The sequence below is a fragment of the Thunnus thynnus genome, chromosome 22, assembly GCF_963924715.1.
Source record: "Thunnus thynnus chromosome 22, fThuThy2.1, whole genome shotgun sequence".
Lineage (NCBI taxonomy): Eukaryota > Metazoa > Chordata > Actinopteri > Scombriformes > Scombridae > Thunnus > Thunnus thynnus.
This window is the reverse complement of record NC_089538.1, coordinates 11,499,849-11,514,647: the sequence shown is the minus strand read 5'-3', so window position 1 is coordinate 11,514,647 and position 14,799 is coordinate 11,499,849. Positions and strand designations below refer to the sequence as shown.

General features: G+C 39.7%; 1 protein-coding gene across 9 annotated transcripts in view; it reads right to left on the bottom strand.

The window, feature by feature from the left end:
- Window positions 1-14,799, bottom strand: part of LOC137174134 (adhesion G protein-coupled receptor L3-like) — a 245,605-nt gene that overhangs the window by 150,988 nt on the left and 79,818 nt on the right. For all 9 annotated transcript variants that reach the window (XM_067579248.1, XM_067579249.1, XM_067579247.1 and 6 more), the window contains one exon: window positions 8,875-9,103. In XM_067579248.1, coding sequence (XP_067435349.1) covers window positions 8,875-8,929 — 55 coding nt within the window. In that variant the 5' untranslated portion in view covers window positions 8,930-9,103. The remainder of the gene's footprint in view (window positions 1-8,874; window positions 9,104-14,799) is intronic.

Here is a 14,799-nt window from a genome sequence, read left to right as displayed (position 1 = left end):
CTTCTAACTATATCTCTGTGGTTTGAAGTTTAGTTTCTCTCTGCGTTCCTGTTTGTAGTTTCAAATATCTACCTTATTTTACTGTTTGCTCATCACTTTTAGCCATATCAGTCGTGTCAAGTTACTGCTGATGAAAACCAAAACCCAACATTTCCTGCTTCGGTGCTTCATATTAAAAGCTTTTAAATCACTAAATAATGGGAGGCTTATATCGGATATTTGGAGCTCTTTGTTCAGCAGATCAGCTAGAAATAATGCAGGGAGGAAAAGTACAAGCAGAAACAGCAACAGAAACGCCATAATGTTAGCAGAGCAGAGCAGTGAACTCCAGCACTAACAAACCACAGCAGCTGACCAACGCACTGGGGCAGATGACCATATAAAGAAATCTGTCACGAGATGACGTCAGCTCGTCTCGAAAGTAGAAAACAAACGTTGGAAACATGGTATTCAGAGCAGCCTGAAGCCTGAGCTTTTTGCTCACAGGGATTACTTCTACATATGTTCACCTCATGATTTGAAACTTTGGCCATGCACATCCGAAATTGTAACATTTTATATATGACAGAAAATAAGGAACAGCATAATAGGTCCCCTTTAATGAAAAATTCATCCTCCCTAGGGACTAGCCAAAAAGTTAGGCAGTGTAAAATTGCCCATATTAATTGCCCATATATATATATTTGTGTGGGAAAGGACATCATTTTCTGAGGCATTTCTGATTCAGTATTAGGAATAAAAACTGAGGAATAATTGCTGTTGAATATATACAGTACATGTTACATATATATAATATATACACACACACATACTATTGTTATAAATTTATCTCTGATCTTGGACTGTGTAGACACATAATGAACTGTCTGAGAGGGAGAGATATACACCCGTAATAGATAAGATAGACAGATAAGTATATAGTCCCCTGACCCCCCTCCCACTCACAAACACACACATAAAAAGTCTAAATATCAAGGCATGTTATTAGCAACATGTGGTATAGAGGGGGTGATTCTAATCTGAATAATTACAAAATGCATAGATTATTTGCCTGAGGCGTGCATTGTAATCATGTCCTGCAGCAGCAACATTTCATCATGTGGGTGGTGTCAGACAGTGTCACCATGCTTCACTCACACCAACCGACATACCCCCCTCCTCCCATGATTGTGAAAGCCTTGCGGTGGAGACAAAGCTTAGGGGGGGTCAATCCTACATAGCTGATAGATTTGCATATACAGCGGTGTAGCGCCTAATATTGCTCCATGCAATCATCAAGCCCATTCTTTCACAGCACCTACTGTGTCATCAGAATGCAAATATGTCACATATGCAAACAGCTACAGTATGTTGACGCATTGCATTTATTTTACTGGTGAGGGATGAAAAGCATATGTCGCTCGTATAGATTTCACAGCGTGGCTTGTGGAAGGAAAAAGTAATTAATTTCACAAATTGAGTAAAGCACAGGTCGCTGCATTGTCTCTCAGCATGGTTTCCGTTTGCTCTTCCTGCCCGTCACATTCCACCCACACCCCAAATTACTGCCTGACCCCTGCTGTTATATGGTGTGGGAAAACCATGCGGTATTGCACGCCCACCGTTTTTGCCCTGTACGCTGGTCTGCAGGGTTACTTAGAAATTCTCCCTCCAGCCTGCCAGACACCGCAAACACATATACTACGCACACGCGCACATTATGCAGCCTAATGTAAACTAACATCCACTGCCACTTGACCTCGCTGTCGATATCTGTCCTCATTAAACACCATTCGGCCAGCTGCAAGTCCACTTTAAATGGCATCATTCAGCGCTTACCAAATTATGCCTGTGCAACTGGGCTGAGTGGATGGAGATCCTAATTCATTTATTTGGAAGATATACACAGGTCTCGGTACGGACACCTATAAAACATGTAGAGGTATTTAACCCCACCCTGCCACTCTTAATGTTGCTGTCATTCATTCCTCTTGGGTTGCAAGTTCTGACAGCAATTTGGCAATGTCAAGCAGTGACTACGGATGCCATGGGAAGTAAGGGGCCATTTTTCTTATTCCCCATATCAAGCAGGTATTGATTTTTCACTCATTATAGAAGAACATAAAAAAAGAGAAGGGGATTTCTGAGCGCCATGCCAAATGCCATGCAAAATGTTACCGAGGATACATGAAAGTGAGAATTGAAACTGAATGGAAAGAAATCTGGACTTTAAACATAGAATATCTACTTAACATTGACATCAAATGATTCTACTGGAAGAAGACCACATGTTATGACTGAAACTGTAAAAAAAAATTGCATTCAGAAAAGAAATATGGAATAAGCTGGCATCCAAATGACAGCTATGGAGTCCTCCCTTAGGCAAAGGTATAAAAACAAATTTTTTTTTTTTCCATAACTGCAACACTATTATCTATTTGCAGGAAGCCTTGTGTGGCTTATAGAAGAATATAATCCATTCCCTGGAAAAAGAGAGGCAAATAAAAAAATCTGTTAAAGCATTAAACTCAGGGCATTCATCTAAACCATTTTGAAAACCATCAAACTTTTATGTAAAAGTAAGTGCTCAAAAGCAACACCTCTTCATTTCTCCTTGATGTATCTCAGTTGTCTTATACTGCCTACTTTAGACTAAACTGAGTTATATTTATTATCATGTACGGCGCACTGTTTTCACACTGGCACGGAAAAAAGTGCAGCATCCGTGCACAGGGGACAAACTAATGTCATCGGGCACAAGCTGAGGTTTTTCCTGCCTTTGCCTCTGTAGTAGTTCCGTGGCCTTGCCCTGACATTTATTGCACCGGTATGTGCAGTGCATTTCACATTCCAAGCTACAGTTTGAGGGATGTTGTACACATTTTCAAACCCGTAGTCACATTCACATACCTCAACCAGTGTCATGAGACATGGTATTTCTTTTTTCTTTTCTTTCTTACACGATAATGCCATAGATTACTACATATGTTTTCAATATTATAGTTTACTACTGTTCCACATACTTACAGTTTGACTTTATACTATACTAAATGAGATGCATTGTGTGTCATACACTATGTAAAATATATTGTATAAGTAAAATATACAGAACTACACCTGCATATGCAATACATATTTGTAATATATAAAAATAAATAATGATATGTACAGTGTGTTCATATGCAAAGTGGTTATGCAGAGTGGGTAATTGATATTAGAACAGGTATGGACATGCAAATGTTTCCACAGACCTTTCAAGACCTTGCAAATTTCTCATGAAAAATTAAAATGTGACTTGCTGTGAAACGCTCGAGACTTGACTTGGATTTGACCCAGAAGACTTAAAAACACTGTCAAGTATTAAAAAAAAAAAACTGTAAGTCTTTGCTGTGATTGGGCATACATTCCAAGCTGAACATGATGCCTTCCTAACAAAACCAAAGTCTGCCACTAATAACCATGGACCAATTGGGGATTAAGTGCCTTGATTAGCTACATATCCCCTTTAGTTGTTGGTGAGTAGTTGCTCGATGCATAGCACTGCACAAACTTTTCCCACTTTTCTTGGCCCATTTCTGTAACTTTAAGCCTTCCGCCACCCACTCATATTACACCTCGAAATATACGAGTGCTGTTTTCTTCTCGGTGAGAATTTGGCTGTACAAAACCTACAGTCATTAAACTCCTCTTTGTCTGTTTATTCTCACCTAAGCATAACAGTGTAACTTTAATCATCACCTTACTCGCTTAAATAAAACACAAGCGGCGCTGAAAGTTATTCTCTTCATTTAACGTCGCATTCAAATGCATATATAATTTACCACTACGCTGAAACACTGTATCTGAAAATGCATGCATACATTATGCCGCTGCAAATGAATGACTGACATCCACCCACTCCAAAGCCCACTTGTTTTCAATGCTTCAAGAGGCATCTCATAGTCACAACAAAACAGTACATGCCTCAGTAGGCTCTACAAAGAACTTTCTCTCGCTTTGAAATATGAGCTCAAATAAATCATTTGTTTAATTAATTAAGCAAATTAGGCAAATCCAGGGATGCCTTGGCGGATGGAGTCAGTGCCCTGCCACAAGGAGATTAATTAAGTGGATCGGGTGCGGGAAAAGGGAAACTGACGTTTTGAGTTTAATGCTCCAGCTATCCTTAGCATACTGGTGCTGGATACCACAACCGGAGCGACACAGTGGGGTTAGTCAGGTGCATGTTGGCTCAGATTCAAATTCATGTTAGCTATGCAGGGCTTTAAGAATGACTGAAAGAGACAGATAGAAGTAAGATGCATGTTATATGTTAATTTTCACAACACTGTTGTCTCCTATGAGGCACTTTTGCAAAACAGACATTACCTGACATTGTTCTAAGAGCCGCAGATGCGTCGGGCACACATCTGCCATGTTGACTCATCCGTCCCTCATTACATACCCTACCCCACGGCAGAACGATATCTGCTTCAAGGCTTGATGTATACGCTAGTATCTGACCATGAAAAATATACTGTATGTCAGACTTTCATCTCTCGGATTGGTCCACGAGCCGTCATCCATTATAGCGGCTATGTCTCCCGATTCCATGGGGTGGTATTGAGTGGAATGAATATAAAATCCTTCCTGGAGCATTTTACATCCACAGAAACGCATGATTAATGTGTTGCTCAGGCATGGCCAGGGCTTTTGGGGCATTGCTTTTCTATTGTTATTCACTGTGACCAAAACAATGACAAGGATGCGTTTTACTTATTTTTCAACCCGGTGACAGCGTCTGTGATAGAACTTTGCTCTAATCTCGCTTGACTTTGTAGCTATACTTACAGAAGCCTGCAGGCACACACAAACAAAAGACACAGTAACTGTACACACACACACACACACACATTCACATCGCTAAGTTACATTCTCTCATTGAGTGTTTTTATCTTGCCGTTGTGACACTTGTCCAGAAATATTCCTCATTTTCAGACAAGTGCAAAGTGTCAGACAGTCGGGTAGGTGTTGATGTACAAATAAAGACAAGAAAGGACAGGACGCCGTGTAGCTTCAATGGTAGATTCTTAGCTAACACGGTATGTGCATTTTTCTGCATGAATGCTGTGAAAATTACATGTGAAACTTGGTATGTGTGTCAATAGAAACAGCTTAACGCCATTCATCCGTGCACATGTGTGCCTCTGCATGCCTGTGCCTGACTGTATATAGACAAAAAAAAAAAGGGACTATAGATTACCATTTAAAAGTAGGCCAGCATCCCCTGGAGTACACATTTCCAACACTCTCAGGGAGAAACATGCACAATGACATTGTGGTGAATATTCCCACTGAAGCTTCCCCAGCTGCGGAACAATTCGCTGGCAACATCTGGCCTTGTCTGTTTATAGCATCATACTCGGGGTTGGGTGTGAAATGATTTGCTTTTTCTCTTTTCTGGCAAATTATTTACATGAGATGTCAATAACTTAAGCTGCTGTTTGAGAAGCAGGTCCAAACAAGTCCCCTATGCTCAAATGCATTTCCTTTAAGATATTAACTGCGGCACCGAAAGGCGGCGACTGGATCGTTCGTCAGATTGATGTCACTATTCCTATGGGATCAATGAGTGATTGATTATTGGAGTATGAGTAACAAAGCAGAATGATTGATTTCAAGGACTGTGTAGGTGTTTTAGCCCATTTACTACAAATCATGCCTACATTGCAGAAGACGGGTTTTCCAAATGGTTCAAACAGCTTTTTAACAAAAACAGCTTTTGCCAAAAATAATGGCAGCGTAGGAGATGGAGAAATGTTGCATAGGGGCAATAGAGTGTGTGCAGTATGTTTTCATTTGGGTCATTTCTTTACAGTGGGAAATGACTTTTCTGGCTTCATGCGCCACTGAGCAACTTTCACAGGAATGAACAGGGTCCCACCTCCGATTCTGTATCCAGTTCTCTTTATACATCCATGTATGTGGAAAAAGAGCTCTGTGCAAACGTGAATAGTTTATTTTTCATCACGAGAGGGGGATTTCGAATCACACACAGGGTTGTATATATAGTTTATGAGATTTGTAGTAAATGGGGTAAAACATGCAATAACACACTGGTTTTTTTTTTCTCCTTTGAATAAACTGACTGTCGCAGAGTATCTGTGCCGAACACGTTTCAGCCACATCCCAGACATCCGTCTTCTTTAAACCGCTTCACATCCATCCCTCATGACACTTTCTAATTGGCTGAGGCTGGGTGTACTACAGTTACTGTTCATCCAGCCCATGGGGTAGCAATGTGCTCCATCTCTTCCATCCCAGGATATCCTTTAATGCTTTTTTTTGTTCCAATGGTGTTTGTGAACAACAGATTTCTGGTTGGAACACTTTAATGAAATAACCGCGTCTGAAGGTGCAGCTAAAAAGCGTCTGATCTAGACAGACAGAAGAGTCATGTGGATAACTGAAGAGATGTTTACGTGCTGCTTGATTGACACGTCCGTCGTAGGCGGCACTTTAGAGTCAATGTGAATCAAATACAAGGTCGAGAGGTTAAAACAGTACAGACCAATAACAACGACCACACACAAGCGATCCACTCTACATATGGTTGTTTATGCATAGATATGCTTGCCTTTGTGTTGCTCCTAATACTTTATGTATGTGTATCTGTTGGTGAGTGTTTTATATGCTTTAAATAAAAGCAGGTAAAACAGCTATTACTGTATCAGCAACTGGGGTCCCAGAGCTCTCCTGACACAGGAACAACGACTAGTAATAGTTCAAGACATCTTGAGACAAATCTTGAGACACAACAGGAAGAAATTTTACATTTTCCAAGACTCAAACTGGTGTACAAATGAACCCACCAACAACACTGCATGAAATATTGTTGTGGATATATTTCAAAAAGGGTTGTTTTTTTTTTCATGTTTCAAATCTCCTGCCAATAAATATCTGAGTATGAGAACTTTCTATGCATGTTCATCTCAAGTTATTTTCAGAAGTCAGAAAGCTGTTTTAAGTTGAACTGAAATTGGAATTTTTCCTCCCTTTTTGTGGAAGGAAATACAAACTAATAATGACAAGACAGCCAGTGTATATTTTCCATTTTTAATGTTTGTGCACTCAATGAACTGCATTGCCACGTTTCCTCTAAATGATTATACTTGATGGATGCAGTACTAGACTTACTAACTTTAAAAAACATATATATTCTTTTATTTCTGGTGTGATTTTAGTGTATGGGATGTGGCACATGAATATTATCTATGGTAGTACTTCTGCTGTTTGTGTACATATATGTGGAGACAATACTTAAGCTTCAGGCCTCTAGGAGGGCTTTTCCCATGGCAGCAGCTGACTGATATAAAGATTGGCATTGCTAGGAGAAGTGCTGTCAACTTCTGTGGTGCAGTGCTTGACTAGAGCACATCATAGACCTGTACAGCCTATGCACATTGAGATAAGACTTTTTTTTTTTTTTTTTTACACTTTTTCAAAAAGCCAGCATAACATTAGCTATGAACCATTCATGATTTAAAATGTCTGACTCTCTGTTTTTACAAGATTAAATATGTGGGAAGACCCATCGTTCTGTTTAGTTTGTATTCCACTTAAAAAGTGGAAGCTAGCAAGCTAATGTAACTACTTCACACTAGATGTTACATTTAATTCATGTTATTTGAACAGCTGCTGAGTCATCAGCAGCTCTCTTGTGTGGCTACAGTTGTGATGATGGCAAATAACAAGACAGTCAAAACCTGAATGTTACTCCATGATTAGAATTATGACATGGAGAACATTTCAGTTTGACTGTTGCACCTTGAAGTCAGTCTCATCTGCTCTTTCGGCTGACTAGCACTACATCAACTGCCTCATAATGTCTCAATGCACTGGTCAGTAGAGCTCCATGAGGAGAGATGTCATGACACGCTGCTGTCACCTGACCTCTTTGTATTGAGCATTAAGGCAAAACTAACAATGCCGGAGAAGTGTGCTTTCATTAGCGCTGGATGATGAACCCGGTCGCAACCACCCTGTGCGGATATCACAGCACAAAAACAATTCAATTAGCTTCAAATTTCCCATTAATGGTTTTAGCCATATCAAATTAACATTTTTATGGGCCATTGCCCCACTCCCAACACTCCTTACATCTAAACCCTAGTTGATTGTGACCAACCACCCCATCCACACACACACACAAACTTCTATACACACACACAAACCACCCGACCACCACCATTGACTTCTTTTAATCTGAATTTAAATGACTTCATTTGCTTTGCCTCTGAAACAATCCACAGAGGCCAAAGGGAAACACTGCAAAACTACACTGGTCTCCGTTTACCGTGACGTGGGAAAAGAAAGACCTTGCAAATTAATCTTCAGATCTTAATGCGTGAAATGATAAAAGAAGTCTTTCTTTTTTTTTTTTTTTGACTCCTCCTGCAATTCTCGCTACGCTAAACGTGCGCCACAAAGCCAAAGCAGTGTTAATGATTCTTTGAAAGTAATTTCAGTTCATTTTTTATTGCCAGGAGAGCAAGAGATGGAGCCAGGAGAAAGAGGGACATATCTAAAAATAGATGAAAAATCAGAGAAAGTAACAGACAGAGAAAGCAAAGAAGCAAAGTGTAGAGGGGAAAAAAAAGTTCCAGTGAGTTTGGAGAGTAAAAAAAAAACTGCTAATTAGCTAGACGCTGAAAAACAAGACAGACATAAAGTCAGAGGCTTTTATCGCAGTTGGCTGACAGAAGCTGGCACTTAAATAGTGAAGGATGAAATTCTGATACAGCTTCAAATCACGCCAGTCACAAAATGCAAAGGGCATGTTTTGTGCCCACATCTGCACGCCCACGTCGACGCAAATACACAAGCACACACTTGTTCTTCATCAGTCTAACTCACCCAGAGCGGCTGGTGCGAAGAGGCTGGCGAGGACTAGCAGGCGTGCGGTCCACATGGCCTCCTCCTCTTACCGCCCGCTGCTGAAGGTCCCAGTTGAGTTCAGTACTCGGTCTTTAGTTGGCAAACGCCTGAATCGGGTGCTTCCTTTATGGCACGCTTCCCTCCACTGCGCCACGCTTTCCGCAAGAGCACAAGTCGCGTTGAACTGATGCCAGATGTCGTCCAGTATCTATCATGAAAAAAAAACACATACATGTTAGCTGAACGGTAGACTTCATGTGAATGAGGGTTAGGACCTCTAAATTCTGGAGAACTTTTTTTTTTTTATCTTGGTGATTCCTTCTTTCACAGGAACAATAGAGTGTATTCTCCAGTAAGAAACATAACAGATGGATGCACCATAGCTTTGTCATCCTTATGCACAGTCCTTATGGTATTGTGGGTTTCAAGTTGTCATGGAGCGACTCTGTGCAAGTTGCTCGATCTCCAGTCAGCCGAACTCAAACCGAGTGTGATCAACCAGACACTAAGACAGTGCGAAACCCACGAAATGTATTTCTGGATATTCTGTTGTTTGCTCACCGAAGTGTTAACACCCCCACCTTACCAACAAATCACCCCCACAGAGAGCCAAGGAGGGAGCGATGAAGCACACACTGTTTTGGGCTTCGGTGGAGAGCTGTGTGAGCGGGGAGTATATGTATTGTGTGTCTTTGCACCAGAATTTGTGTGTATTCTTGCAAGGGTTGATGGTAACTGACATAAGAAACGCGCTGGTGTTTTCCCTTCCCTGTGGGCATGATCCATAACTTCACAGTTTGAGGTTTTGCACCTGTGAATGTATTTGTGCGACTTAAGGAACGACTACTGTGCTCGCAGGCTTCACTCTAAAATTCCAGTCAAAAAAAAACGGCTAACAAGACATACTGTGCAGAGACGAATGAGCCACGGCTACCCTTGACCCTCCTCTAAGAGCGCCGTCACCGGTGAACTCCCGACACAGGATGAAGTCATCGCTAAGCTATTGCTAGTTAACATAAAATGCCATGCAAAAATCAGATGTGATTTATAAAGTGTTGGCCTGTGACTGCTGTGAGATTAACACTTAGGATGTGTCGAATGAGGAACCGTTCAAAAACGGCGTGTGAAAATTTGCAACTCTCATATCCTTTAAGTGAAGTATGAATATATAAAACAGGGAGGATAAAAAAAAAAATAAAAATATGTGACTGCCTATATTCCAATAAGATTCTTAAGATTATCCCCATCAAACCCATATCATGATATTAAGGTTAAGTCAGCTTTAATGATTAGGCCATCTGAACCCTTCTATTATCCACTATCAGCCACGATCTGCTGCAGATGTATAATCTCTGCAAAATGATACAAGTCAGAAGAGTGCACACAATGCAGCTATCCTCTACACAAGCATTATCCTTGCACATTAGGCATTCTATACTGCATTTAATATTGCTGGGAGATAATACCATTGTGGGACATGGGAAAATCTGGTTACAAAAGGTCAAAATGTGAGCGCGGAATGGAAGGACAAGGCACTTGGGGAAGCTGACACCAGAATCTCAAGTTATACCGACACTAAATTTAAATACATCTCTGCCCTTTCCACATCCGTCTCTGTACGTATTCTTATCCTATGTCACCGTATTTTTTTTTTTTTTTTGGGTGCAGTGACATGTCCCCATCTCATAATCTAGCGCTTAATCCCAATTCAAAAAATCCTAGATTAGAGTAATCCGATTTTTTGAGCAGATATTAATGGGTTTAAGAGAAGGACAGCAAGCCTATCATGAGCCACTGCATAAACAGACCATTTGGACAATATTAAGAGGTTATATAGTGAGACGGGCACCATGAGAGGAGCAAAACTGAAGCCTGAACAACTAGTCTGAACCAATCGATTGTTGACTTCACTCCTTCCTGTAGATGTATGATGGCAGGAGCTTTTAAGACGTTAAAATAGCAATGTGAAAGAGTGCATGTGATCAAAGGAATACGCTTGTGAGTAAACAGCGCTTTTAATAAAACGCTCTGACAGCTGCAGGAGAGCTAAATTAAATATGACACCAAATCAGATACTGTGACTCCCTTGACAAAAAAAAAAAAATACATTATTCCAGAAATAATCACATTCAAATACACTGTCCAAGCGGCAAATAGGCCCTGGAGTTTATACAGTGGGATGATTTCTAAACTGGCAGGAGAGATGCAGACTCAAAAAAGGAGGCAAAGATACAAGAAGGTACTGAAAATATTTTATGAGACGAGACAAGCTAACACTGATTTCTGTGGTATGATTGTTGGCTTTTTTTTCTGCAGGTTTTGAACTGTCACAAAAATGCAGGAAGAATGTTGCTATAGATAGAGGCTGCTTCTATGGCGGAAGACCATGAGAACTTCCTTTGTATCACTGTGTGCATCCATCTGTGTGTGTGTGTGTGTGTGTGTGTGTGTGTGTGTATGGTTGTGCTGGAATCCGCCATATCTCACAGCATAACCGATAAAGCAGAGACTACTTGCACAGGTGTTCCTTGGAAAATTATCTCATAAAATGAAAAACACTTCACTATCACAGTTGTTAATTTGCTCTCAAATAAAAAAAAACAAAAAAAAACAACATGTGGGCTTAGGTAGAGAACTGCTATCAACCGCCAAAAGAACACATCATAAAATACATATGAGGAGGGTTTGGACCCAGTTCAATGAAGAAAAAAAGAAAAAGAAAAAAGAGGTAGAAAAAAATGAAAGAAAAAAAAAAAAAAAGAGACAGAGCGGTAGTCCAGCACTGCCAACTCGTCTTGTATTCCAGAAGGAGCCTTATGATACATTACGGTGCTGACGTTTCAAGGGTACTTGTTCTGAGGGGGATTTAGGATACCTCCCTTAGATAAGCTGGCCAACATTTAGCGGGCTGAGCGTCTGTTCTCAGCCACATCAAGGAGATTTCTTCATAACTTCCTCTAATGTTTCGGTAGAAAAACTTTTTTTTTTTCTAATGGGTGATGTTGTTGTTTTTGTTATTTTAGTAATCTTGACTGTGCCGAAGGGGCCCAAATGATTCCTGACAGTTTTAATTAATTGACTTTTCTATCCACTGAAAGCAAAACGGAGCTGGGTGATATAGACGGTAAGAGAGGTAGTTGATGGGTGGAGGTGGTGGTGGTGGTGGTGGTGGGGGGGGATGTTGTCTCGCAGCAATCACGTGACAGAAACTAAACCCGGAAAGAAAAAGACAAATGAGAGACAAATACCGTTGAGGGAAATGGAACCTGTTAGCTTGATTTAAGTTGGATCCAAAATTAAGGGCTGTATTTAAAGGGCTTATGAGTGACTGTGATTTTAAAAAATCCAAAGAAAATACATGGAAACTTTTCTGACACGTGGTACAATTTTAGTACATTTAAATATACATTCATTATTCATCTACGGTGATGTTGATAATAACAAAAACACCTTTCTGGAAAGGTGTTGAAAATGCTCCCTGTTAATACAAGATTTCAGTGTTAAAAGCTACAAGAAAGATGTTTTTGCTTTACTGATTTACTACTAAACACCTACCGCTATCTTGACATTGATAACACGCTCCTGCTTCTCCAATCGGGTGAGAGTCAAATGTGTTATGTTGTAATTAGGCATGCTGTGTGACTGCTTTGTCAATGACACAACACTTGATAAAAATATTTAGCAGGAGCTGCAAAACCTTAATAAATTCTGTACTGAAAAAAGGAAAATAACAATACACCTGTGTGCCCTGGCATTTGGTCCTCCACTTGTCACCACTACAGTTACTTACTTCTCTCATGGAAAGTGAGAGAACATTTCACATATTTCATAAAAGCCTGGTCAACTTTTCCGTTGTCTTGTGTCAGCACTGGAAAAAAAAAATGTCTCTGGCTTCCTTTATTTCCTCCTTTAACTCCTGAGTGCAAGAGAGTTTGCCAGAAGTAAAATACAGTGTGCCAACTGTTTTACATGCCTTTTACATATTCTTTTCATATTTAAATATACAACTACAAGTTTACATGTGACTCACCGTCTCTCTACTGCGATTGTTGAGCAGCTTCACTGAAGCCTGTTCTTGGTCAAAAGGAACAAGCCGAGCACATTCTAAAAAAATTATTAAGATTAAGAAGAAATGCTTTACTCTTACTGTTTCCACTGAAATGTCAAATATAATACATGAATCTGAATGTTGTTGTTTTTTCTTTCCATTTTCCCGTTGGCCCATGTTTCTATGGACTGGTAAACATCATGTGATGGTGTATTACAACAGATTTTAGTGGTACAGATTGAGTGCTGTTGTTACAAGTAGGCAATATAGGTCAAATGTTTTACTGTAGTAAAGGAAGTTTCATATTGCAATATCATTATATATCACAATATATATAATATTGACTTTGTTGGAAATTCAATTGAGAAACTATTTATAGATCAAATTAACAGGTGAGAGTGTTTTCGCTTTAAACAGTTAATTAAATGCCTGACGACTTAATGTCTTTCAACACATCAACGCGAATATCTTGATAAATGAAATGTTGTAGTAAAATAGTTCATCATTGATCTCAATATAACCACAAACATTAAAGAGATAGACACTGAAGAATAAATGATATGGCAGAATGTTTCCATATCAAGGTGTAGTATATCCTCATACAGTATACTGTTATGTCCTCACCAGTAGTGTTTTGCCATTACAAACTATCTCAACATTTCAAATTCACTCCGAAACAGACAAACAATGCTTCTAAAATAAAATTAAGGATTTTTCTAATGATGGATAACTCCTTTGGGAATTAATTTCTTCACATTCAGGACTCTCATTTCTTTCTTTTTTTTGTTTTGTTTTATAATTATCTCCATTTAATGTCATGCTTTCCACTATGGGGCTTTGCTTACGATCTATTACCAACATAGATACACAATAATACCTTGATGTGCAAAATAATATATGCCTATCCTATCCTAGGATGGTGTCAAGCTAACATAAAACATTAATTCATCCGCATACACAAAATGAAAAATATAAGACACAAGATACATTCCTATCACATTCAATCATCTTCAAATAACACATACACCTCTCGCCCTAACACCATCTTCAACAGAAGACGCCCATACACACACATTCACACACAACTGCACGCATAACCCTAATTCTATGCCCTGTGTTTTCGACTGGAGTCCTCCCTCCCCTCCCAGCCATGCCATAAATTCTTTTTAATCTCATAGGGTTTCATATATGTACTTCTAAACCTCATTGAATTGCTTCAGCACACTCATTTCTGTTACCCTGACATAACTGCTGAGATAGCCATCACACCGATGCACCTGAAGGCATTTCTCCATCTGTCACTTCCTGACCTGAGGAAACCAAAGATGATTTCCATTAATCCAGAGGCGTTCCATACAATGCAAATGCAAAAAAAAGGAAACTTGATCCCCAATGTTATCTGATGGAGGCATACTAAGTATGATGTTACTAGTCACGCCTGCTTGAAGCCCTCCCACGAAACACTATGTAATGAAATGGGATCGTGTTGCCGGGTTAAGTACCATGTCTCAACTGATTTTCAACTGTTTCATGTCCAGATGCTTATCACACCAGCGGGGAGGGCTTGGTAATTTTTATGAGACAGACAGTGTGTTCATGCAAATGAAGTGTCTCATATAAAATGAATATTAATCAAGCACACTGTCTGCATACAGTTTGAGTGATGAGCACTCACTCGAAAATCTTAGGAGATGAGCTGAGATAATTAAAACTGAGATGATCTTCTCCCTCTAAAGTTAAAGATATTTTCCACTTGGTTGGGCCTCCAAACCTTGCTGATGGTTTAAAATTGAGCGGTCAATTTTATAATACTAAACACATCTGAAATGTCAAAATCATGCTTTTCTAATGCAAGT